At 41.9% G+C, this 25012-nt stretch overlaps 2 protein-coding genes across 7 annotated transcripts; one reads left to right on the plus strand and one right to left on the minus strand.

Annotated features, from left to right (window-relative positions):
- Positions 1-792: 792 nt before the first annotated feature.
- On the plus strand, positions 793-11475 carry LOC129118204 (glutathione S-transferase). Of its 4 annotated transcripts, none has more exons than XM_054629488.2 (7): positions 793-913; positions 4808-4914; positions 6309-6360; positions 6593-6725; positions 7304-7445; positions 10277-10408; positions 11136-11475. In XM_054629488.2, the coding sequence occupies exons 2-7, from the start codon at positions 4828-4830 to the stop codon at positions 11256-11258; spliced, it is 669 nt and encodes a 222-aa protein (XP_054485463.2). In that variant the 5' UTR covers positions 793-913; positions 4808-4827; the 3' UTR covers positions 11259-11475. The 4 variants fall into 4 exon arrangements, with proteins under 4 accessions (XP_054485463.2, XP_077031083.1, XP_077031084.1 ...); XM_077174968.1 differs by having other exon boundaries at positions 907-1039; XM_077174969.1 differs by lacking the exon at positions 793-913 and adding an exon at positions 1217-1349.
- Positions 8832-22182, minus strand: TMEM14A (transmembrane protein 14A). Of its 3 annotated transcripts, none has more exons than XM_054629489.2 (5): positions 21712-22140; positions 20354-20439; positions 18636-18737; positions 14509-14596; positions 8832-13505 (listed from the first exon to the last, which is right to left on the minus strand). In XM_054629489.2, exons 2-5 carry the CDS (start codon positions 20427-20429, stop codon positions 13466-13468), a joined length of 306 nt encoding a protein of 101 aa, XP_054485464.1. In that variant the 5' UTR covers positions 20430-20439; positions 21712-22140; the 3' UTR covers positions 8832-13465. The 3 variants fall into 3 exon arrangements, with proteins under 3 accessions (XP_054485464.1, XP_077031087.1, XP_077031086.1); XM_077174972.1 differs by lacking the exon at positions 21712-22140 and adding an exon at positions 21331-21587; XM_077174971.1 differs by lacking the exon at positions 8832-13505 and adding an exon at positions 13515-13782 and having other exon boundaries at positions 21712-22182.
- Positions 22183-25012: the final 2830 nt, after the last annotated feature.

Genomic DNA, 25012 nt, shown 5'->3' on the forward strand with positions numbered 1-25012 from the left:
TTAATTTCAGAGTTGTGCAAGACTGGTTGCTTGGTGGTATTCCAAAAATCAATAACATGTTTTTACTATTTATTCATTTTAGCAAGCAAAGGCATTAATGTTCATTGACTACAAGTCGTCTAGTTCTCTTAATAATCAATGTTCTCTCTTCTATTGGTTCATGATTCTCCCTCTTCTCATGCTAATTAGTCTACATGCTCACTGGGTCTTTCTCTTCTTTTGATTTCTTGAGTTAGTGGGCTGTGAGTCAGTAGTGTGAAAATCTCTCCCTGCCAGAATTATCTTTTACCCGTTCAGAGCTGATCTCAGCAAAGTTGCTGAGTGGGCTTTTTTAGTTTCTTCCTTATCTTGGGAGTTCTGCCAAATGCCCTTGAGGCCCATAAATTCTGTATTTTATGTATCCACTATCAGAGGTACATCGTTCTTTCCAAGCCTTGTTAAACTCCCCCTAGGTTTGAGATCATTAAAACATGTTCAACTCTTAACAAGGCAATTCTCCTGACAAGTAATTTCTCTTTCCCACAGCTGGACTTCACTTAGACCTTGTTAGATAGCCGCTCTCTTGTTTCACAGATTAGAACTTCTTTCTTGTTGATTAGGCTTGAAAGTATACAAAGATCAAACATCAAAGCACATCCTTTGTCAAGAAGATGTTTACATATTCCACATTTCGCAACAGAAACTCGGCAAGACTGCAAGGACAAGGCTCGGGGGGCTTTTCCCTGAGCCGCCGTGCTAGGGTTCGACGATGCGCCCGGCGGGGCGGGCGGTGGGCACGGCGGCAGCCGAGGGGAGGAGCGGCCTCTGACGGGGCGGGAGGGTCGTGTGTCGGGGGCCGGGCTGTGTCAGTGCTGTGTCGGCGCTGTGTCGGTGCCGTGCCGGGGCTGTGGCGGCGGAGCGGCTCGGGCACACGGTACTGCGGCGGCGGGCGGGGGGCGGGCGGCGCCAGCCCGGTGGAGCGAGTGGTTCTTGCCGGGCTCAGGGCTCCTGCCCGGTTCTTGCCGGGCTCAGGGCTGCTGCCCGGAGGGCAAAGGGCGAGGTGCGTGACAGACCGGCTGGCCCTCAGGAGCGTCCTGCCGTGCTGCTCCAGGGAGTTTGCCCAGGGGTTATTCCCCAGCTTGTCTCCTGCAGCAGGGACCAGGACAGGCGGGAGGGTGGGCACGGAGGGGGTTTCTTTGTGTTTGGCTCTGGTACGATCAGCGGGGAAGCTGAAGAGAAACTGCGCTTTGGAGTGCGAGTTTTGCAATCTCTGGGAGTACTTTGCCTTTCCCCTCGTCCAGACCTGCGGCGGTCGAAGGACGCTTTTCGCGGGCGGACTTGGCCCGAGCCCCAGAGGAAGCCACCCGCTGGTGAGCAGCTGCAGTGTTAAGATGGTCCGGAGGCCGGGCCGGGCGAGGCAGCGCTGGGCTGCTGTGGAACTGCCCGTGCGGGACGGGGCCGAGCAACAAAGCGCTGCAGAGAACTGCTCTGGGGCCCGTATCCAGATAGGAAGAAAGTTCAAGATCTTGGATCAGATTATGAGCTTGCTGCTAAATTCATTTACTTGTTCCTCACTGAAAGGCTGTTGCCTGAATTGTTTTGGATAAAACAACGTGGGGTGTTTTTAATAGAGCGATCACAGCAGTAGCTGCCTCTCTGACACCTGTGTGGCTGTGGTCCAAGGAAAGTCTGATGTGCGAAAACATCAAGAAAGTTTGTGATTAATTTTCAGGTCCATTCTTGCTATTCAAGAAAGACAATTTACCAATTTTGCGACTCTTTTATCACTGCTCAATATTTTACAAGTGATATTCATTACAGAGCCATAAAAGGGTCACCAAAATAGTTTGCAGCCCTATGTAAGCGTTCAGCCTGAACCCCAAATTCGGACCTTTAGCAGTTCATTTGCAGGAAGATATTCCTGGCTTTTCAGGGGATAGGTCCCGGTTTTCAGTGGAGCACTGGCAATCAGTGATCTGCGTGGGCTGAATTTTATCAGCTCCAGCTCTGCTTTGTGGAGAGGTCAGTTTGCTCTTTCTGCCTATGCTAGCTTGTCCTTACAGTGTGTTTCTCGGCCTTGATCCCGCTGGACCTCCCACTGCTGGAGGTTAGAATGTTTGGCCATTCTGTGAGGGTTTAAGTGCACTTCTCCTCTGGTGAAGTTGAGACCAACACTTACTTTCTGAGCATCAGGGAATGAAGTATTTCTGAAGTATAGAAGGTCAGGAGCTCTCTTACTTGTTATAGTGTAAGTCATACATGGGAAATAGAAATGAGGTTTAGATCATGGTCCTGTGTGTGTAGGGCCTGGTAGGGAGCTGTGCCAAGTCCCTTTCTGAATGACCTGTTCAGGTGTCAGCCAGGCATCCAGCAGTGCTGGAGGAGATGCCAGCTCCACTCGAGACATAATCTATTGACAAGCACATCCTTTTGTATCAGGGGAGCTTTGCTACCAGGGACTGAGGTGTCCAGGGACACAGACACTGCCAGGGTGTCGTGGTTTTAGTTTGAAACTGGGTAGAAATCCTAATTTTGTGTAGTGGTTTTGGTTTGTTAATTTGAGATTTTATTACTTTTGAGATTCTTTTGATGAATATATTAAAGAGTGTGGTGGGTTTGGTGTTGGTTAATTATTAATGTATTTATTTTTTGTTGTGAGGTAGGATAAGGAGAAAGGTAAAGTAGGTTTAAAATTTTAAAAGAATATAAAGAAAAGTTTATTAACAGTAACTAAAAGAAAGAGTAATAAGAATTAGAACAAAATTTTTAGAATATTTCTATTTATTTTATAAATTTTTTCTTACTGATAATGTAAATAAAATAAAAAATTAGTTTACTATTTTTAAAATTTTTTTTTAGTTTACTTAGGGAGAGAAGTCTTTTTTGTTAATGTTATGGAGACTTTTCTGTAAGAAAAAAACCCAGTTTTCTTGTGTTTTTTTAACGAATAGTAATTGTTGGGGGAAATCTGTAATTTGAAGTTCTTATTTTTTATAAGCTTTCTTACAGTTTGTTTATGTTGATTTATGGGGTATTGTTTTAAAGATGAGTTGTTAAAAGGTAAAAGTTTTTATTATTTATTTTTAAAATTATTTTTATTTTTAGGAACGGAGATTTTTTTATTTTTTTCTTGGGGGTATAGGATTGCTTTTTAGAAACTTTTAATGGGATTACTGTTATTTTAATATTTGTTTATTTTAATATGGAGGTTTTTGTTTTATATTAATTTGATTTTTAAATTTTTTTATAGTTTTAGGTGTTATAGGGAAAAAGAGTTTTTTCTCTATAGTTTATAAGAGGATTTTAGTTTTAAAATTAAGATATTTCTTTATTTTTTTCTCTAGGATTTGCTTTTTTTAATGGCTTTGATGTTTTTATGTTGTTTTTTGTATGTTTGTATTTTGAGGGGTTTTTTTTCTTATTGAGGGAGGCTTGATGTACTGAAAGGGTTAACGTGTTGTTTGGATCTTGTAAATGATTTGTTGGTAACTTGTGAAAGAGAAAAGAGGAAGTTCTCGGGTTTTTTCCATGTCTAGTTTTTTAGTGACGTTTTCTATTATTTTTTAAAATTCTCCTCTTGCTAAACTATGACACAGGGATAGGTGGAAGCTGAGCAGTGGTTTTGAAAATCTGCATTTTGGATGGGGGCACCTCTTTCTCTTGTGAGTCAGTTGCTGACAGAGTGATGGCTGTATGCTGTAGAGCCTGTGCAAGACAGCACCCAGCACAAAGGACTTCAGTGGAGTGGCCCAAGGATGCAGTCTCCCCTGTCATTGTTGTGCTGTCTGTGCCTCTTTATTGATGCCTTGGGATTATGGCCAAAATTTGTACTTTGTGGCTCAGCTATGTATTGTGAAGTCAATGCAAGCATAAATAAGCCTGCCTGTGAACAGATAAACCTTTGGCTTGACAATGAAGCACTCTGTTAGTCTGTGCCTCTGTCTTATGAAATTTGCTTCATTCTTCTGTGACCCATTAGAGATAAGAGTACAGTGTTAGCTTTGTTTCCAGCATCAGGCAAGCTCACATCAGCTGCCCATGTCATACAGTGGCATGTGACTGCACATGGTAGGAAATTTGAAAGGACCAAGTGTTTCATCCCAGTGCCATCATCTGATGGGCTGACTTGAGCCCCCTGCTGCCAGGGGCATTGCCCAGGCCTTATCTGCCCAACAGAGGTCAGTTCCATCCATTTGGTTTTTGATTTTAAAGTTAAATGTTCAGGGCAGATAGAATATAAATCTCTGTTACAGTTTGACTGTAGCAGCTGGATAAGGAATGTAGAAGCCCTGGTGATATATGTTGCTTTTAAAAGCATATTTGTAAAGGCACAGGAGCTCAGGGCTCTGAATTGTCATATGAGAGAGGTGAAAACAGTGCTGGTGACACTAGTTTGGTGTTGTTTGGAAGCCATTCATTTGATACAGTACATTTTTCAAGTATGGTATGACATGTGACAAAACCCAGCACCTACTGAAGAGATTGCATCACTGCAAGGTTAAAAATGTGCTAGTTCAGGAATACCCTACAGTTCTGCTTTGGTTGTAAAACTCAGTAAGCTGTTCAAACTACAATAATATATTATTTAGGATATTATATTATCTTATTGTCTTGATGTGGCTGAATGGCTGAACATTCTGCTACTGTGTAGTTTTTCTTTTATTCCATTCATCCACAGGAAACTTGGTTGTATCAAACACAAGCATGTAGGACTTGATTGTTCTTCTACTTTCTCATTTATCCAACTGTATTTAATAGTTTGGAGCGGTACATTCAAAATGCTAATTTAAAGCATGCTTCCATAAGATTATCATCTTGATTTTATCAGGAAACAAGAACTCTGAAATCATGGCGGGGAAACCCAAGCTGCACTACACCAAGGGAAGGGGGAAGATGGAGTCAATCCGATGGCTGTTAGCAGCAGCTGGGGTTGAGGTTTGTACCTTTTTTTATAAAGTGATTTGTGATTAAAATAGGTATTCTCTGGAAGGGTTTCCCAGTTGCATCTGTGCTTAGGGATATGCACATCATCACAAATTGTGATGCAGAATGCTTAGATTGAGTGATACACTCTTGTGTTTTATTTTATGTATTCCTTGAGCCATAGTTACACAGTGAAGAGATTTTAACATATAAAGAGAATTGATGGGTGTAATTTTTGAAACATACTTTAAGATGAGATTGTAAATTGTTGCTACAGACAAAACTGTGACTTTTTGCCAATGCTCATAACTTCCCTGTATCTCATGAGTCTTCTCCACTGAAAGACCATGCATACCACATGAAAACTTATGAACATTCTCTCCAAAGAAAGCACCTTTTGTTCTTTGGGTCAGGACCTGAGTAGGATAAATCAGCAGATGTGCCCCAAAGGCAGTGTTAGGGGATCTATCTAGATTCACATCAGGTGAAGGCCATCCTATGACATCTTAATTCCTACATTAAGTTTTTGTTTGAATACATTTTTTTGGAACTATTTATACTCTGTTGGAAATAAAAGGCTTTTTTAAAATGGTGCTCACTTGAGAATATTGCTGACAGAGAATTTGCAGAACACAAGTGCTGAGGAAACCAAGATCTTGTCCTCATTCAAATGTCCTTATTGCAAAAAATAAAAATCCAGTGGATTAAAGATGCAGATAAATGCTGTGTAAGAGAGGCATAATTTGCAATAGGTTTTTCAATATTTCATGTGGCATCAGCTGCTTTTTAATTGAGTAATTTGGTATCAATTTATGGTTTATGCAGGTGACTGTGGTCTTTATAACGAGGGAGTTCTTTCTGGAGCTTAATGCATGGAACAATCCTGTGGAGCTGGGGACACCAAAGTCTTGGGTTATAGTCTCTGCTGGAGCAGAGATGAAATAGGGCTCTGTTAAGGCAACTTTCCTGTCTGACCATCCAGGAGCCTCTCCATCAGTCCTTAAAATAATTTAATCGTGGTGCAACAACAGAGTAACATTATGACTCCAGGGAGGGACTTGAAACATAGGAAACTGCTGGTCTTTTATACCCTCACAGTCTAAGTGAAGCTTTGGGGTCATGGGGTCCTGCTGTGGCTCACCTGGCCAGTGCCACACGTCCCCATGCCCTTTGTTGTGCAAAGGGAGGCAGTTCCCAGCTCTTGCCTTGGGCTCCCAGGGCTCCATGAGCAGCTGGAACTGCGGCTGCTCACCCAGCTCCTGGCACTGGATGGATTCCTCACAGGGTCAACACAATGAGAGAAGTATGGAGAATGGTGTGGAGAGGTGAGCTCTAACTGCCAGACTTCCTTCCACTTCTCCACTGCCTTTGGAGTGACAGTGTTGTTTTCTATTGTTGCTTTTCAGTTTGAGGAACAATTCATAGAGACAAAAGAAGACTTAGAAAAATTGCGCAATGGTGAGTCTGTAAACTGTACCCTAAACAGAAATTCACACACACAGAACAAAAGAACAACAGGAGGTATTTTTTAAGACCTGCAATATGATCTCACCTGTAAAGAAGAACTTCTTCCTTGTGTATGCTTTCATCCCTGAGAATTAGAAATGTCTTGTTCTCTTACCAGGTCTCTTCCTTATTTTCAGTGTAGTATTTCAGTGGCCTGAGTAGCTTGATCTTTTTTCTTCCCTAGATGGAGTCCTGCTGTTTCAGCAGGTGCCCATGGTGGAGATGGATGGGATGAAGATGGTGCAGACCAGAGCCATCCTCAGCTACATTGCAGCAAAGTACAACCTCTATGGGAAGGACCTGAAGGAGAGAGCCTGGTATGGTAACAGTGTGCCGCTTACTAACACTCCTCCATGATTGTTAATAGTTACAGAAAGAATGTTGCTGTGAAGTATCTGCACAGCATTAGTATAAAGGTGAGTATACCTAGCAGACCGTCACTTACTGTAGAGAGTTTATTTTGTGAGAATGGAAAGGCACCTCCAGAGACTGTGGAGATTATTATGGACTGGCAATTTTTAGCCAGCATCCTCTCATGATTAGACCTCAAAACTAATTTTTTTTCCCCTAAAGTGGTTTGCATGTGCAGTCTTTTCTCCCACAGCATAAATGAATAGATTATTAATGGAAAATAGCATGAATTCCACTTTAAATACATTACTTGCAGCCTTTTTTTTTTGCTTATTGCATATACTGTGAGCCCGTTTTACAATTTGTGCTTTGAAAAAAGCTGGAAGTTTTCTCAAAGTGGAAGAACCAAGAAAATAAACCAGTGTATTACGTTACATTCACTAATAAACATTTTACTCAGTGATCATTTCAAAGTTTTATTTCAGGAAAATAATCAAAATGGGAAGTTTGAATGATCTATGTTGAACAAAAATATTTGTTCCAGGATTGATATGTACGTGGAGGGAACTACAGACCTAATGGGAATGATCATGTATCTCCCTTTTCAACCAGCTGATACAAAAGAAAAGAATCTTGCCTTAATCATTGAACGAGCTACAACCAGGTACTTCCCTGTTTATGAAAAGGTAAGTGATAAATGACCAGCAGTTCACAAAGACAGTGGGTTCTGGGCTCCCCCTCCTACCCCACTCCCCCACTATTCCCACACATATACTTTCCAGAAGGCAAGTGACAGTAGAACTCTAGAAATGTATGATGGAGCCGGTATCCAGCAATGTGAAAAGAGGGCCACAAAATAATTTTTGGGCTGGTTTCAGTACTGGGTCTCTTTGCTGTCTTTCTTTTCCAACCTAGCTTAGTGTTGGAAAAGTTGTAGTTGATGGCTTCCAGTGTTTTGCCTAAATGCACCATTTCAATACTTGTGCCAGCCTTCAGTACTTATTGTCTGGAAGTGTAATGTGTTACAGAATTGTTAAGGTTAGAAAAGACCTTCTAAAGATCATTAAGTCTGTCAACCCAGCACTACCACCATATTCACTATCAAACTGTGTCCTCCTGTGGCACATCCACATGTTTCTTGAACACTTTCAGAGTTGGTGAGTCCACCAGTTCCCTGGCAGTCTGTTCCAGTGCTTTGCAACCCTTTACATGAACAAAAATTTCTTCAGATCTAATCTAATCCCGCCCTGGTGCAATGTGAGTCCATTTTCTCTTGTCACTGGTTACCTGGGAGAAGAGGCCGACCCCCACCCTACTACAATGTCCTGTCAGAGTGTTGTAGAGAACAAGAAGGTGTCACACTCAGCCTCCTTTATTCCTGCTATTCAAAGTAAAATATATTTGTGCTTTACAGCTAAGGATCTAATTCTATGATCTTCCTTGAATCAATTGCTTAAATGTATTATATTTAGAGACTATAATTTTCATTCTTTGAATTGCTACTTGGGCATCCTTAGGTGTGCACAGAGAGGCTCTGCAAGCAAGATGCATGTAGCATAGAAAGCATAAAGCAATTATTTACTGGCTAGCATGCACCAAAGAGCCTGAGCTGTGAGGGAAGGCATTGCTGTGCCTGCCATCCCCTTAGAGCGCATGACAAGGCTTTCTTGGCTAGGGAGGAGTTGGTCAGGAGGGGATGGATTGTTCTTTTCTTCTCCCTGGAACATTGCCTGGATGTTACTGAGCTGCCATTTTCCACAACTTGCTGTTGGTTTTGTTCTTTTATTTCTCCTGTAAGGACATTTTGAATTTTTTTGTTTGAAGATTTTCTTGTTTGAATTGAGCCAGCTGTGATCCTCATCTCACAAGTTTGCTTCTGTTTGTAACTTTTCCTTTGGTGCCAGGTGTGGTTGTGCTGTACAGACTTTCTCACAGTGCTTTTTCAGGGCACAGTGGTCTCCTCGGAAATCTGCCAAGGGTACAAAGCTGTGCTGTTTCAGAGCTGAGCTGGGTTTCCAGCTTGAAGCCTTTGTTACCAGGCAGCTGAAGTCCACTCAAAAACTACAGGAAACTGCAATTTCATGTCCCACTTTATTAGAGTCTTAAATTGTACAAACAAAACCCACAGAGGCCTCCCTGTAAAATAACAATGTAAATGATAATCCATCACTTCTGTGATCAGAGTTCATATATATCCACTCCCATACCAATGGAAGGCTGTGCTGAGACATATTGATTACACACCCAAATCTTTCAAAGTCTAATATGTGTTTTAAGTTACTATAAAATAAAAATGCACCAAAATTCTCTAAGCCTGTGCTTAGGTGGCATAAAGTACTGTTGTGATATGTTTTAGCATGTATGCTCTATGTAGGAGAGTCTTTAAAGTAACCCCTATTTGCTAATGTAAAGACACAGCTGAACTTTTCCATTATTTTAGCCTAGTTAATTTTGTTAAAATGGTTAATAATTTTCTTTCTGTACCAGCTGTTTAAGATGTCTATTGATTCGGCTTATCAGGGTTTGCAGTCTATGTGTTACTCATTCTGGAAGCTGACAGGAAACATACCTAGCTGTGAGAGTTCACTTTAAACACTCAGCAGCCAGATGGAGCAGCAAAAGGCAATACAAAGCCTTGCAGGCAATCAGATGCTATGTTTGGAGTTTCCACACGGTGTGATAAACAAGCTGTGCTAGACCTTGTTAGAGCAGTGTAGGAAGTAAGTATGTGAAGGGATCAGCTGTGACTCTGCCCATGATTGCTGCCTCTCTGGTGGAACTGACAGATGGGCCTGGAGAAGCAGTTGGCTTCCAGAGTCACAGACTGATGTCTTACTGCACATTTGTTAATTTGGAGTAGCCTTGGTGTGACTTAGGCACAGACATGGCCTCTCTTGCTCCTGATGGGAGGGTGACAGTCTTCAGGACAAAGGTAGGCTGGAGAGCTGGTGACTGCTCTGAAGCTGTGCTGCAATGTTCATCTCAACTTGTCCACTACACTTGTTAGATTTGGCAGGCTGTGATTCTTGCATCAGCAGTTTGCCATAAAGCATTTCTCCTTCCTTACAAGATAAAGGGTGGGAAGGTTGTATTCCTTCATTCTGGACATATTTCAAACTGTAATCAGCAGACTCAAATTTTGCTGAAACATCTAGAAATTCGCTGAACTTTTTTCTTAAAAATTAGAGGTGTGCTTACATGTAAACTGGCCTGACTACCTCTTCCAATTACTTTAGTCCTGTTCCTTTTGTGTGATTAAGTCTTTCTTGTGGTACTGGACTTGGTATACAGCTACCTGGTGCAGTAGGTTAGAATGAGAGATGGGACTGCACACACTGAAACATGAATTCTGATTTAATTTTTTGTTGAAAGAATACGTATCACTTTCTAACTTCATAGGTTCTTGCATGGCTTTGCTCTGCTGTGTTTTTTTCAGAAATCTGTCTGCAATGAAATACCTAGATAAAATAGTTACATCCCATGTGAATTTTTTTGTTTATTTGTTCATACTTTATAGGCCTTAAAAGATCACGGACAGGATTATCTTGTTGGCAACAAATTAAGCTGGGCAGATGTCCATCTGCTGGAAGCCATTTTAATGGCAGAAGAATGTAAGCCTGATGTACTGTCTGCATTCCCTCTGCTGCAGGTCAGTAATCATCTGCTGTTAGTATGGAAGGTAACAAACAAATTTCACTGACTGTTGTTGGAAGTTAATTGATGTTTACATCTTTTGAGCCATTGTACTGACACTTCTCTGGTCTGCTTGACTACAAAAACCTGCACTCAGTGCACTGCCTTGCCTCAGAGCTGCTGGGGACTCACCTTTCTCCAGTTCTGCTTTTCCTAACTGTTCTCAGCTGGCAGGAATTCACTCACTAGTGCTACCAATTTGGTCCTTTAACTGCTACTTCCATATCTTCTAACACAGCAGCAATATCCAGAAGGAAAGTCTGTGCCCTGGTGTGTCTGCAGTTCCTGTCCTTTTCTTTTTGCCAGCAAAATTACATTTTTAAGAAATCATATACAAAGAACAGTTAAGTTTCCTATATCTTGACTTCTGTAGTGCTTTGCACTGAGATATTCCTGTCTTTGCCTCTTTTTTTTTTCCTCAAATATATCTGCAGGATTGCTATGTGGGGTTTTTTCTTCCACTTTTTACTAGATGAATCTTAACTCTTAAATATTAATTTCTCCCATTCCTATCTGGGAAACAAAGGTATAACATCAGCATTACAGATCAGAAAAAGCTAATACCTTTTACTGTTTAATAAGTATGTCTGACAAGTAAAAATCCAAGTCACCTGATCTTTAAATTATAAAGGATGGAATTATAATTTCCTTTATCTCACTGGCTTTACTGTTGTTTCTTACAGGCTTTTAAAGGAAGAATCAGCAACATTCCAACAATCAAAAAATTCTTACAGCCTGGCAGCCAGCGGAAGCCACCAACAGATGAGAAGTTTGTTGCTGTTGTGAGGAAAATATTCAATATCTAATCTGATGAAAATAACCCAACTGTAGTATATTACCAGAGCTTGCTTTGTAAGAGTAAATTGCATAGATGTGCTCTGTAACCTGCATCATATGGCCAGTGTTGAAATAATACACTGTGAATACACTTTTAAATTAGAGTAAAAGGCTGATTAGGATCTGTTGAGTCTAGAAAGAAGAATTTAATGAAGCAGTTATATGAAATAAAATATGCTGACACTTGCTGTGTGTTCAATTATAATGGATGCCTGGTAGAGTAAAATGTTCAGTTGTAGCTTCTGGAGTACTCTAGAAAAGCCACATGATCCCCAACTCCATTTTAATAAACTGCCAGACAGAGGAGCCACACCCTGAAAACTGAGAAGTCATTTAAATTCAGGCCTAGAATCTTCTGGGTTGGTTCTCTAGGTGGTCTCCTAGAAAGGTCACTGTCTCCCTGCTGTATTTCATGGCTTAAAAATTAAGGAAATAAAACCTTTTAAAATAAAACTAAAATTCATGATCCTTTTAAGTTTATGGGCAGAAGTAAAAATCTTTTCTAATCCCCACACGAATCTCTTAGGAGTGATTTTTTCACTGAAAGATCAAAGTCCTTGTGTTTAATTGGCCTGCTGTGATTTTCATCTGCTGAGAGCACTTATTCCCTTGCTCTTCTTTTGCTGCTTGGCTGGCTGGTCAGTGAGGCAAATGCTCCTTGAGTGGTTTTTTGTAAGGTTTTACCTTCTGCAGTCACTTCCCAATTTATAAAGCCAAGTGCACTTGCTGCTTACCTTTTCAGTAAGAGTGTGTTTTACCTCAACTGTGCCTAAAGTATGCACTCCTATGTCAGATCTTTACCCTAATTTGATGGGAACAATCACTGTTCCCTTAAGAACATTGCCATAAGCCATCCTTCTTTGCACTTAGTTGTTTCTCCTCAGCGGGACTCCAGCTGATTAGGCAAACAGTCAGCCAGGGTCCATGAAGAATTGCTGCCCAGCAAAGTTAACTCCTTCCCTGACTTGTGCCTAAGAAGAGCCAGGTGCATCTCAGAGGTACAAACCACAAGTGCCCCAGTCACCTGAGCACTGCTGACCTCCAAACAGGTTTACATTAAGATTCCCTCAGTAGCTTTGCCCAGCACAGCACTCGTTTCACTGGGCTATTCCTCTCTTCCAAATAAGTGCTATGATTTAGGAACCATCACAAAGGAGGTATCATGATACACAATAACCTTCATAAGCAAGCTTTGTGTGAAAAAAATGAAAAGCAGCAAAATTTCTGTTTGTCTTCAAGAGGGCACCCCCCCATACTGCTTCCTAATGATTTTGCTTATATTCCCTGTACACTAGAAGACAGTCTTAGCCAAGCTGTGAGACTTCAGGAATATTTATTTTGTACACAAATCAAAGCAACTTCAATCCCTGAATAGTTGGTGACTGAACAGTCTCTTCTGCTTACCAGGGGGGAGTTCAGCAAGATAATCTGTGTGAGAATGGAATGGCAAACCTGTCCCAGAGTACTGAGGGCTTGCAACCTCTGTGCAGCATGATGATGAACCTCAGCCATGGTTCATGTCACTGGCAATTTACAGCATGGAACATGTTTTAAACCACTACTGAGTACAAAGCAGAGCACCAGACTCTTTCATTGACAAAATGGCTCACTCCTCTGCTTAAAAAACTGATGAGTTTCAAACCTGTTACATTTTATGTGAGCACTGATTTTTTTATATGTAGAACCAGGGGAACAAGAGCGTGGGTTGGAAAGAAAGTTGGTTTTTAGTGCAACACAGTACAGGCCCAAGACTTTTTTGATTTAGAACTGATTATTTAATTTCAGAAACTACAAAATTATACTTCAATACAAGATACCTTTTTAGCATAAACATGTATTTATAGATATTATTTCAGAGATACAGTGCAAGAGTAATTCAATTTCCTGGGGCGCTCTGCACCCCTAAAAGAGATCAAACTTACAAAGAAAAATCCCATGAGTTAATAGACCGCTTAAATGAAAGTAGATCAAAATATACCAACAAAACACTTGCTTTAGTTTTTAAAAAAGCTTTTAAAATATCAACATATCAATAATTGATTAACAGGTACAGATCTTTTACAGAAAATATAAATGCAGTATAAGACTTGTGTTCAAACTTGTCTTTCAAGTACAGAGAGCATGTCTGTTTGGTGGGCATGGCAGTCATATTCTAAATTCTCAGTTCTAAATTCTCCTACAGCAGCATAAAAACAAGCCTCAAAATCATCAATAGGCTGAAAAAGAAACAAAACAAGAAAACATAAATATGGCTGTCATTAATAAAATGAGTGTAAGTCATCATTAAATAAGAGTGCATTCATAAATAACTGACACTGGAGTCTCTATTAAGCTGTCTTTTCAGGTGTCCAGATCTCCAGTCTCAGTGTCTAGAAAAACAAAGCCCACCTAGGCTGGAAAAGCAATCCACAATGGATAGTAACATTTTCCAGTGTAAGTCCCGATTCTTAAATGTTGACAAATTGCTTCTGATTTTTTCCTCCCTGTATGTAACTGAAGTAAAACAGAATGGTGTTATATTAAATCTGTAATATTAAAATGAAAAAGCAACCGTTACTATTCCTTCAGGAGATGGGGATTCTGATTTACACCTCGAAAATGTTTTGCACTACAGATTAATTGGGAAAAAAGTTTTGAACTTACTCCATAATTTAATTCCAAATTAATAGATTCAGAAAATCATATTTTCCAGAATGCTGAACAGCAGCAATAAAGCAGCTGGAGCAGCCAGATTTTTTTTTAAATTTGCATTAATACTGGCCAAAGTTCTTAGGTCAGGTCTAAAATGTCCCGTTTTTCAACAGTATTGTGCTTCCAGTAGTTTTGAATGCAGCACTTCTAAACCAAAGTGTTGGCCTTTTTTTCTAAGATGACTGTGTTGTATGAAATTAGACTAATTTTATATGTATGTGTTCGAAAACACTAAGGTTTATCTAGGTTCTTCCAAATGCCTTATCAATATGCATTAATATTTAATTGCTGCCCTCTCCTTTCTGGGACGAGAAAGTCCCTTCTCACCTGTATCTGCTGTATCTGCCTAGTAAGATGAAAAAGCTGCTCACTGGAAACAGGACTGTGACCTCGAAACTAATTTCACTGAAGCTGTATAGTTGCTGAATGACAGTGACTTCCACCAACAGTGTCTTGAATAGGGTGTGAAATGGCAACTATTTGATAACCTGTGAAATCTTTACCATAAGATCTGCAATATGTATTTACCTCAGGCATGCTACTAGTCCGGCTGGCATTAATTTCTTGGACCTCTTGAACCTCATTCCCATTATAATGGTCAAAAGAAAAGATGAAACTGTAAAAGACAATCCAACATGTTTATGTTCTCACTTTTCTCAGTGGACCACTCAGGAACACGCAGAGTTATCAAAGGCCATTTCTGTTTTTCTATGAACTGCAATTTAGTGAAACATTAGATCAGAAACAGAGTCTATAAAAACATTCTTACTTTTCCAAAATACACCATTATGATTTCTTTTAGTTACAAATAAAGCTTCTATGTGCAGTACAATGCTGAATCCTATTCCATGAAGACTGGGTAAGTTTGTCAGTCAGTCAATTCTACTCACCAATATCTAAATTCATGGGGATACCAACAAAGTAGAAAGAATCTTGGCCATAGCAGTCACATGAATATTGAATTACAGGAATAGTGTCTCATAAATCCCACCAGTCTAGATCATTGCAGCTGTTTTTTAACTATTCAAGGAGCTAGAGCAGTCAACTTCTTATCTGTTTTATTTTTAGAATATTAGCTCTTTAATTGCTGAGCCTTAAAAACTATATTGGAAGGTTTGCCACCTGGTTTTGCTACAGAATATGGCTATCAACATCTCCTTCTTCATGACTACAATTCCTCTGGAGCCTTTTGCTATGAGGAAAACTTCCTTGCCTGTGAGCAAGGTGGGCAGCCCAAGAGGGCAATAAATGCAGCACAAGCAGCAAGGAACAACTATGAAAGAAGCTGCATCTTCTTCCTGGAGTAGTCAATCTAAAAATGGAGGCACCATTGAACTCATCAGGCATAGGGATTTCACTTTGAACTATGGCTGCAGAGTGCTACATAAATGAGAAGACTGAGGAGAACACATGAAACTGCAAAGATAGCTACCTTCATTAAATAACTGGCACTTGAAATGCTTCCTAGAAGTGGGCAGAGAGGCAGGACTTCTCATGAGTAGCTGGGCTTTGTCACTTTCACAGCCAAAGTAATGGCAGTCACACAAGTCTCTTCCCTTTTTATGGCGTAGTTAAACCATCTGGCTAATTCTCTTCAAATTCCACTGTCTAATCCTGGGGCCAGTCCTGTGTTCATAGGTCAAAAATTAGTTTTAAACTCACTTCAGCATACAAAACAAGCCCTGACAGTTACAAGTATCTTACAGAACCCTACCAACCATGTGCACTCATCAAAGATATGCTGCAAAAAAAAATATTATGCTCCATTATCCATTGCTCTTATTTTCTAGTCACATAGCCTTGATCCTCTCAGGAATGTCTCAAGGAGTGAACTATTCCACAGCATGTGTCTTGCCAGAGTCCTGAGTATATTTACAGTTTATTACAAACTACAAAGCATATTCACTCTGTAATGTTCTTTTTTCCCCCATTTGCTAGTACCTGCCTTTTCATATGTTCCAGAGACTTTTTAATGCATTCAACTTTCAGACCAGATTTCAGAAAGCGCTATACATTCACTGTTTCACCTTAAACCAAAGAAATTGAATAAATCAAGAGCAATTCAATTCAGTGAATCATATACAGATCAGAATCAACTTGCATTATGAATGCTACTAACTCTTGCATACTGAACTTTGAATTCTACTAAATCTACTTCAAACACATAAAAATGCATTAAAGTAGCCAAGAAAACACAGAGCTTATTTCAGGTGAAGTAGGAAAATGCCTGAAATAGTAATTTATAAAACAACTAAGAGAATTTGCCTGGGGTACCCATTGGCTACATACTCTTTGTATGTAGGACAAGTTACAACAACCTTACTATCAAGGTCTTGTACTAGAATATTACCTAAATTACTGTAGGAGAGTCTTGCATAGGTGAAAACTACTGTCAATAATTATGGTTTGGATGGATGGGTTGTTTTTAGATTTCCTATTTTACATTGTAAGTTACTGTAGTGGTTTCTAAGTTCAGAGTGGTCACTTCCATGCACTTAATTTCCATCTTTCATTTGTGCTCTAGCTGCTTTTCACATTTTGGCATGTTAGGCACAAGTGAAAACATTCTAGTTTTCTCCAAAAGCAATACACATTTGTAATAAAGGGCAATTAAAAGCTTTCTTTGTAAACATTCTAAACTAAGACTGCTTTAAAAACTCTTTGTTCCTTTTACTTTATGTAAGAAAAACTTTCTAAGGCAGTTGTAGTGAACTCAATTTCATCTCATTGCTGTAACTTCTGCTAAACAAGTACTGTACATTTCTCCAGTTGAGAAACTCCTCACATGCCTACGACTACATTAAATGTAAAAGACTGGGGGGGTATTTTAGATATCAGACATTCAAAAGCACATTAATGGAAAATTTGTATTAGTCCCTTCAAAACCTGGGAATTCGGAAACAGGCAGCATTTATAAAGTTTTAATGAGTCTTCCATAAGTTCTGTATCTAATTTAGTGACTTAATTGACCCATAGGAGTATAATAACATACACTACTTAAAAGCATCTCACACTGATTATAAATGTACATATATTTAAGGCTATGTCTTCATTCCAAAAAAAGTTTTGGGTTTTTTTTAAACAGTGGGATAACTTAATCTGAGCAAGGTCATGGTGGCAAAACTGGAAATCCAATTTAAGGCCATCTAGGAGCGGATCAGGTCCACAATTACCACCTTTAATAAAGAACTTGCTGGGAACACTTTGCTGTCAATGCTACTCAACATTTTTTTAAAATGGAAATTTTTATAACTGTGATTGGTGCAAAGCACAAAGCCAGAATGAACAATACATCACAAATTCCAAGCTGAGAAAAACTAATTGTGTACTCACACAATCTGGATTAAATGCATTTTAAATGCATTTCTGCATGTGAAACCACAGCCTAAACCACCTTTGCTAAAACAATGGGTGAGACAAGCTCCCAACAGCTCTTATTGCAAATTCACTTGTGCAAGGTTTACGTCCCCCAAAGGGATTGCAGTTTTTTGCCTCCATGAGGGTTTCATGGCAAACTAGCTGCCACGACAATTATTGCCCAGTCTGTATCCTGTCTTTCTTAGCAGCAAAGGAAAACCCCTAAGTTAAACTGTTCCATTCCCTGGCAGCTGAGGATGTGTTACATTATGCAACAGTGGATCCCACATCTCCTTTATTGCTCGGATTGCAAAATTCAATCTGTAACTCTAACGATTTTATTGTAGTACTATGTCCTGTTTATCAGCTGGATTTCATAATATGTACAATGTTAGGCAAACATCTCATAAAAGGAGTAACACACACCTACTGGCTTTGTGTCAATGATCTGCCTTACCTTGTAAATGGCTCCTGAATTTTGCAAGTGTTGAAGATTGCATGCAAGATGTTTTCCATTACATCTGTATGGCAGATTACCTCTGTCAAGTGGGCAGTTTGCTTTATCTCTCTCTTTGAGTGACCACATTCACACCTCCCTCGGGAGGGGATCTCTGCTGATAACAGACTATTGAATGACAGTGCATGACTGATAAGAACTATGACATCCCGTTGTGAGATGCTCTGCCCAGAGGGAGGAGCCAAGCATTGCTACCCAGATATAACCTGAGATTCTGGAACACCAGCATGGCTCTCTCCACAGGATTCCCCAGAGAAACAGCAGCTGTCTTCATCTTCCACGGGATCTTCAGAGGAAGAATACATCCTTCTCTACAGATCCCCCTTGCTCCAACAGAACCACACCTGATACTTCAGGAGGACTGTAGTCCCATTTCCAATTGGACTGCTACCAACACCCCACAGGGTGTCAGGTTGGGTTCTGACTCTGTCAGGGTTGATCTAGTGTACTGCATTGTTTATTTTATTTTTTTTTCTTTTCCCTATTAAAGAACTGTTATTTCCTGCTCCCATATTTTTTGCCTGAGAGCCCCTTAATTTGAAATTTATAGCAATTCAGAGGGGTGAGGAGGGTTTACATTCTCCATTTCAGGGGAGGCTCCTGCCTTCCTTAGCAGCCTCCTGTCTTTCCAAACCAAGACAGCAAGCTAAGCTGAAGTGTTGAACTCTAGTTAAAACCCAACATTTAAACCAAAGCAATACCAAAAATTTACTAAAAAGAGAATTTTACATGCAGTTCAGGATGCTGCTTGTTTGTTTGTTTACTGTAGTGAAACACTTACACAATGATATCTTCACATTTCTGGGATCACACGTTACACAGTAAGCTCCATAACCAGCCACAGAGCCAAAGGTGAGTCCAGCAGCTAAAGAGATTTTACTACCTGCAAGAAATCATTCCAGTGTTATTTCTCAACACAAGGTCTTTAAGCTCAATCTTTATACAGCAGCTGTCTCTCTACAATAGAACTGATTTTGGGTGAGCCACATTGCAGCTTAGCTCACCCAGCGTGAAGAGAGAGGTAATATTTCTGCAACTGGGTCATTCTAATGTGTGGGATTAGGGGCAAAGTCAACTAAGTTAGAGGGAGATGATCAGGATCCAGTAATACTTGCAACTTGGGAAAAATACAACCCTAAATTTGGCTATTTTCTCTATCACACTTAAGAAGGATTTTTGTAATTTCTCTGAACTGTATGTTCATTTTAACTATATCTTACAGCACTTAGGAGTCTACAAAAATGGTAGAAATGTACCAATATATATATTAAGAGTAAATTGGAAAACGTGTGGTCATAATGTCAGGCCTTTCAGTCTGACATCAGTCCTGGACAAAGAAATGCTATCACCAACATCACATTTAATGAATAAAGAATGAAAAAACTAAAAAATGGCAGGGAGGATGAAAACAAGGCTTCTAAAAGTAACTTGACATCTTCTTGCTATTGAAAAACTGGTTCATAAATTCTAGATATATCCCTAATATTTTAAATTTCTGAACAGACATTTGTCTTGGTACCATATGATAAAAGTGTAGAATCTGCATAGCAGACCTTATTTGAATTAAACTGATCCCCAAATGTTTATAAATAAAGAATTCAGATCCCCAATGTCATTTAGTTCCCAATCCTTTTGAGTATTTTTAATCAAGACTTTGCAAGAAAATGTAAATCATAACCAATAAAAAATTATCTAGATCTGCCACAAGGATCGACCAAGTATTAAAGAGTGAAGAGAACAGGTGAATGGGATAGTCAGTGAATGCAACTGGCTGCAAACACAAAACCACAGCGTTTTCAGAAATTCGGCCGTGTCTCTGAGAGCAAAGCGTGTGCACACAACAAAGGGAGATGGTGACCCTGAACCACAAGAATGGTGACGGACAATGGAGCAGGGGCGGTGACCGATGCGCTGCCGGGGCTCTGCGGGGAGCGGACAGGAACCCGCCCGCAGCTCCCGCCCGCCCATCCTCGGTACCGCTGCGACCTCTGCCGGTGCTGAGCCGGGACACGGGACTGCAAAAACCCCTGGAATACCGAACTGCGCTTTGTGCTACACTGCCACCTAAAACCCGACTCGTTATCTTACTGTGAAAAGGCACAATTCTAACAGTGCCAGAGAATTAACCATCAAAAGGAGAGGGCTTTCTCCCACCGTGCCTCTGGAAATGTCAGAATCAAGCCTGGATTTCTCTGTAGAAAATAAGCTTTAATCAAGGATAGACCGTGCTCAACATAGGAATGATTGAAAGGCAATGAGAAAGCCGAAAATGTGTTTAAGGTCAAAGATAACATGACAACCTCCACTCTTAGCCCTGAAAACAAGCTCACTTAAATGCTTAAGTTAGCCCAAGAACATCTCATGAAACTCAGTGCATTTACAGCAGCATATGATGGATGTAAAATGCAGCTGTGCTAATTACAGCAAAGTTTTCATGTCTCACACTGCACAGAAGAAATCAAATGCTTCATTTCCAAATCCTTCTGTCCCAGTACTAACCTTTACGAGTGTATGCTACAACTCCTCCAACCACCAGCAATGAAGCATATGCAAAACCAATCCAGTCAACAGCCATGGTCCCAGCCCTGGAAAAAACCAAATATATTGCAACTGAAGGCAAACAAATTCCTTCCTCCTGGTAAAAAAGAAATCATTATTTAATGGGTTCTAAATAACACTACACTCTCCTAAGGCATGTTTAGCACCGTGTCAAAACATTCAGAAGGTGAAGGTGTGCCTGCTGGCTATTGCACCATCCTTTCACTAACTGCTGCCCTTCCTTACACCCAGTATAGGGATATACCATATTTCCATTAGGGGATTTTTTGGGATATATGTGGCATACAAGCTTGACACCATCCAAAGCATGTTTAGTTGTACTTGTGTCATGCTGCTGAGCTGAGAGCACACTATGGATTCGTACAGGTCTTCTGAGTGCTCAGCGCAGGGCTTGCATTTCCTTTCACCAACACTATACCTGGAGCACTTCAAGAGGCATGTAACAAACACTGCAGCCGGCAAAAAACCGAATTTTTAGAGTCTATTCAAAGTTTCCAGACAGAAACTTAGGCTGTTTTGGGAAGCTACACATACAGGTACTTTATCCTGTATCTATGCCCCTTTTATTTCACCTTTACATTTCGGTGCATTGTCTGAAGTTAGGTTTCTGTTCCGCAGAAAGCATTTTAAGGCTCTGTTGTGATGCTGGTCCCTACTTCGCTGGCAGTGCTGTGTAAAGGCAGGAATGGCAGTGCCGAGCAGCCAGAGAGCCCCTGCAGCACCACGGCCTCTCTCCCATCAGCGGTGGGACACACCTTTGCCCTCGTCCTCCCAAATTAATTAAGCACATCCTTCTTTATACCTCAGCGTCTGTGCCCTTGACCACAGTGTTAAAGGGTGCTAGCAAAGAGTGCTCACTCAGCATTTCATGTCAGGCCTTTAGTATTTAAAGTAAGCAACTCGCAGCGAGCCCACACCTCCCCAGGTCGTAACCCCTCAGGACAAAAGGTGGCTTTAGGGGGCCATGGCACCCCGGAGACCGAGGTTTGCAGAGGCGGGGACAGGGATGCAGGGGACAGGAATTCCCAGGCCTTTGATGTGCCTGGCCTTCGTGGCCGCCTCCCGCCGGGCCTCTCGCTTCCCAGCGCCGCGGCGCAGCCCCCGGGCGAAGGCAGGCGAAGGCGAAGGCAGGCGAAGGCGAAGGCAGGCGAAGGCGAAGGCAGCACCCGGGCGAAAGCAGCCCCCGGGCGAAGGCAGCCCCCGGGCGAAGGCCGACGCTTGAGAAGGGACGGCCCCGCGCTCCGCCCAGCCGCCCGCTCGCCCCCCGCCGTCCCCGCGGCAGCTCAGCCCCGCCGTACCTCGTCTCGCCGCGCCGCCCTCCGACCTGCCCCGGCCCCGCCTCCGCGCCCGCCGGGCTCCGTGGGGCGCCGGCCCGGCTCAGCCCCTCAGCGGCGGAAGGAGGGCGCCTGTCGCCGTCGTGGCGGCGGCGCGGCCCGGCCCGCTCGCAGCGCCGCTAGCGGAGCGGCGGCTGGCGGCGCTCGGCGGAGCCGGGCCGCGGGGGACAAGCGGGTGGCAATGAGCCGGCAGGGCCCTCGCGGCCAGGGGGGCAATGGTATCCGGGGGTGCATCGGGAAGAGCGTGTCCAGCGGGAGGTGATTCCTCCCCCCTAGTCGGCCCTAGTGAGGCCACATCCGGAGTGCTGTGTCCAGTTCAGGGCTCCGCAGTAAAAGAGAGACATGGAACTACTGGGGAGAGTCCCGCGGAGGCCACAAAGATGAGATGGGATCTGGAGGATCTCTTTTACAAGGAGACGCTGCAGGATTGAGTCTGTTCTGTCTAGACAAGAATGAGAGAGATCTCGTTCATGGGTATAAATCAAAGCTGGGTGTTGGGAGGGCGGTCCCAGACTTTCTGGTGGTGTGCAGCAATAGGACAAGGATCAATGGCCATAAACTAAACCACACAAAGTTTCGGGTCAGTTGGACAGAGCATGGTACTAATAATGAACTAGACGGTCTGTATGGGTCCCTTCCACCCCCAGCAGTTCTGTGAGTCGTGGCTATGCTGGTGCAGTAGGGCAGCACACTCTGTTGGGGCCCCTCAGTTACTGTGCCCTGCTCCAGGGTGGGCATCTCCTGCTTGAGACTCCTTATCCAGCCATTCAGGCTCTGGAAAGGTCCATGGATATTTTACTCTTTTAAGGCCAACCCCCCTTGCCGTGTTGGGGATGGAAGAACTCAGGAATGAAGGAGTCCCATCTGCAGATCCGCTTGTCCCCAAAGTGCGCCCATTCCACGGAGACAGGGTGAGGGTCTGCTGCCTGCAGCCCCCACAGTCGCCCTGTGACTCAGCAATGGGCGCTCATTGCTGTGTCAGGCACCCTTCTGCCCCCTGCCCCTCTCATAAGCAGGTTCCTCTCTCTCCTTGCTTGTGTTTTTTCAAAGTCTGAGGGCTGCTGCATGAAGCCAGGTGAGCAGGCACGTAGGCTGAATGCTCGGATGTGTTTGTCAGGGTAAATATCAGGCACAAGGCCTGACACGCTGATACTAAACACGTAGCTAATTTATGAAACTGCTTGATGTGGTTATTTTAACACCCTGACTTCTTGTCTGCTAGCCCTTTCTGCTGGACCCATTCCACTGCAAGCTATTTTTGTCCATATTTTGTCCCCCTCTGCAGTGTTTCTTCAGCTTTTTCTCAAGTGAGTGATTCTTGACCAGCACAGGACGTGTCCTTCAGGGGTGATACAGGGGTGCCTGTGTGCAACGTTCCTCACACTTCCCTTGTTCCCACAAATAGACTGAGCATAAACATGGCCACAACAGGGAGAGACTCACAATGCCATGTGATAGGACTTGGATACCTGCCTTCTTCAGGGGTCATTTGAAAATCTCTGCCAAAATCCTGTGTTTCCTTTAGATTTCTTTGCTTAAAGGTGTGGGAGTTTTCCGCTCCAAAGAGCTAACTGGAAAGCAAATCAACATTCTCATTAGGGTAAACGTATCTAATTTCCACTCCTAACATTCCATTTGTTTTTTTCTGGTAGTGTTTAACTGCTGCAATACAAACCCACTCCATGTGAGCTGTCCAAGTCTGTCTGCTCAGTGGAAAACAGACTGCTCTCCTTATCTCACCACAGTGTCTGTGGGAAGGAAAACTTAAGGTACACCAACTCTGGAAAACAAACACAGGACACTTGAGGGCAGGATGGCTCCAAAATGCAAACAAAAAGTGGATTCATAAGCTGAAATCCAGAAAGTGGATTTCTTGATGAAGTATTATGAGACTTATGGCTCTTGAAAAACACAGTAAAATAAACAGGGAATTAAATGGAGCAGAACCATGCAATTCTATTTGAGGGGATTCCAAAGTGCAACAAATACAGTATCTTTTGGCACCTCTAGGATAATGACCAGCTGTATTCACTGATTCAATGATACTCATCACTTAATAAGACTGGGTAACCCTGAAGTCTGAGTAAAATTTGAATTCACATAATTATATGCTGCTTATTATGTTTCCTTCAATTTTCAATTACAAAAAGTATTTGGTACTGTTTTCCCTAAGGTTTTACTTAACTATTGTCTGATGTGAAATGGTTGCTGTGTTTTACAGCACAGATGGGAGGTTTTGAATAGGAGGACAATTAATTAAATTAGTTTTTGGTAGCATGACAAATCAAACACCTCAGTCCTTACAGAGAGCTGTAACAGAGTTAGCAGCATAGCCAATGTTACTGTTGCTGTGTGCTTTCTAGTATATTTTTCACTTGCTTGTTACTGCCAATCTGGGCTGAAATTCCCCTGTTGAGTGTCTGCTTCCAGCTGTTTTATTTTAGCTTGTTTTGGTTATTTTGTTTTGTATTATGATTTGTTTGCTTTGGTTTTGGAAAGTTCCATTTACAAAAATTGAGCCAACTACAAGGATGAATTTAGGCAAAAATACATGGTTTTGTCCATTATAAACATAGCTATTTCACTGAACAGCCCCTAGCATCTCTTTGCTTTAAAAAACAAACTTTCAAATCTGGCAAGAAAATTGTCTTAGTTTCAGGGTATATTTTTCCATCTTCAGGAAAATGTGACCTGAAGAGGAAAAGAGTTAAAAGCATTGAGTGGAGGCTTCTTAAAATTGTACAGCCCTGTCCCTAGAAAGTTTCACCTGTATTATGAGTTACCTTGTGTTAGCCCCAGCTACATTCTCACATGGATGTAGGCATTCTTTCCTGAGAAAATCTGAGCTTCTGCCTTGCTTTGCTTATGTCATGTCTAAAACAAGAAACCTCTAAGAGGCTTGTGTAACACAGCCCATCTCCCTCCCCTGGAGCATTTTTGCTGAGGCTACCTGTGGTTAGAGAAGGTGTTGGCAGGAGGAAGCACATAAAAGACCCCTGTCTCTGGTGAGATGTTTGTGCTTTTTGTTGGTCTTCCTGTATTAACACTAAGGGCTACTCATAATCGTAAGCTTCCAGTAAGCTTTATTGCTAACTGCTATCCCAGAACATAAAGTGATTCCAGAAGGGATCTGGAAGGGAATGGTGTCTCTCTCTGAATGGAAGGAGTGGAAGAGTGCCTCTGAAACCCCATAGACAGAAGAAGAGGTACTGAGATGGGGAGAAGATGGGGAGGGATAAGCACCCTGAGAGAGGTGTCATTCTGG

This window comes from Agelaius phoeniceus, chromosome 3 (assembly GCF_051311805.1).
Source record: "Agelaius phoeniceus isolate bAgePho1 chromosome 3, bAgePho1.hap1, whole genome shotgun sequence".
NCBI classification, from domain to species: Eukaryota; Metazoa; Chordata; class Aves; order Passeriformes; family Icteridae; genus Agelaius; species Agelaius phoeniceus.

Excerpts from the sequence above, each read along its gene's own strand:
- TMEM14A (XM_077174971.1), bottom strand. The coding sequence starts at position 20,429 with ATGGCTGTTGACTGGATTGGTTTTGCATATGCTTCATTGCTGGTGGTT. Across the intron at positions 18,738-20,353 it reads TGTAGCATACACTCGTAAAG|GTAGTAAAATCTCTTTAGCT; the intron begins GTTAGTACTGGG and ends GATTTCTTGCAG. Across the intron at positions 14,597-18,635 it reads AAATGTGAAGATATCATTGT|TTTCATCTTTTCTTTTGACC; the intron begins GTAAGTGTTTCA and ends TGTCTTTTACAG.
- LOC129118204 (XM_054629488.2), top strand. The coding sequence starts at position 4,828 with ATGGCGGGGAAACCCAAGCTGCACTACACCAAGGGAAGGGGGAAGATG. Across the intron at positions 4,915-6,308 it reads TAGCAGCAGCTGGGGTTGAG|TTTGAGGAACAATTCATAGA; the intron begins GTTTGTACCTTT and ends GTTGCTTTTCAG. Across the intron at positions 10,409-11,135 it reads CTGCATTCCCTCTGCTGCAG|GCTTTTAAAGGAAGAATCAG; the intron begins GTCAGTAATCAT and ends TGTTTCTTACAG.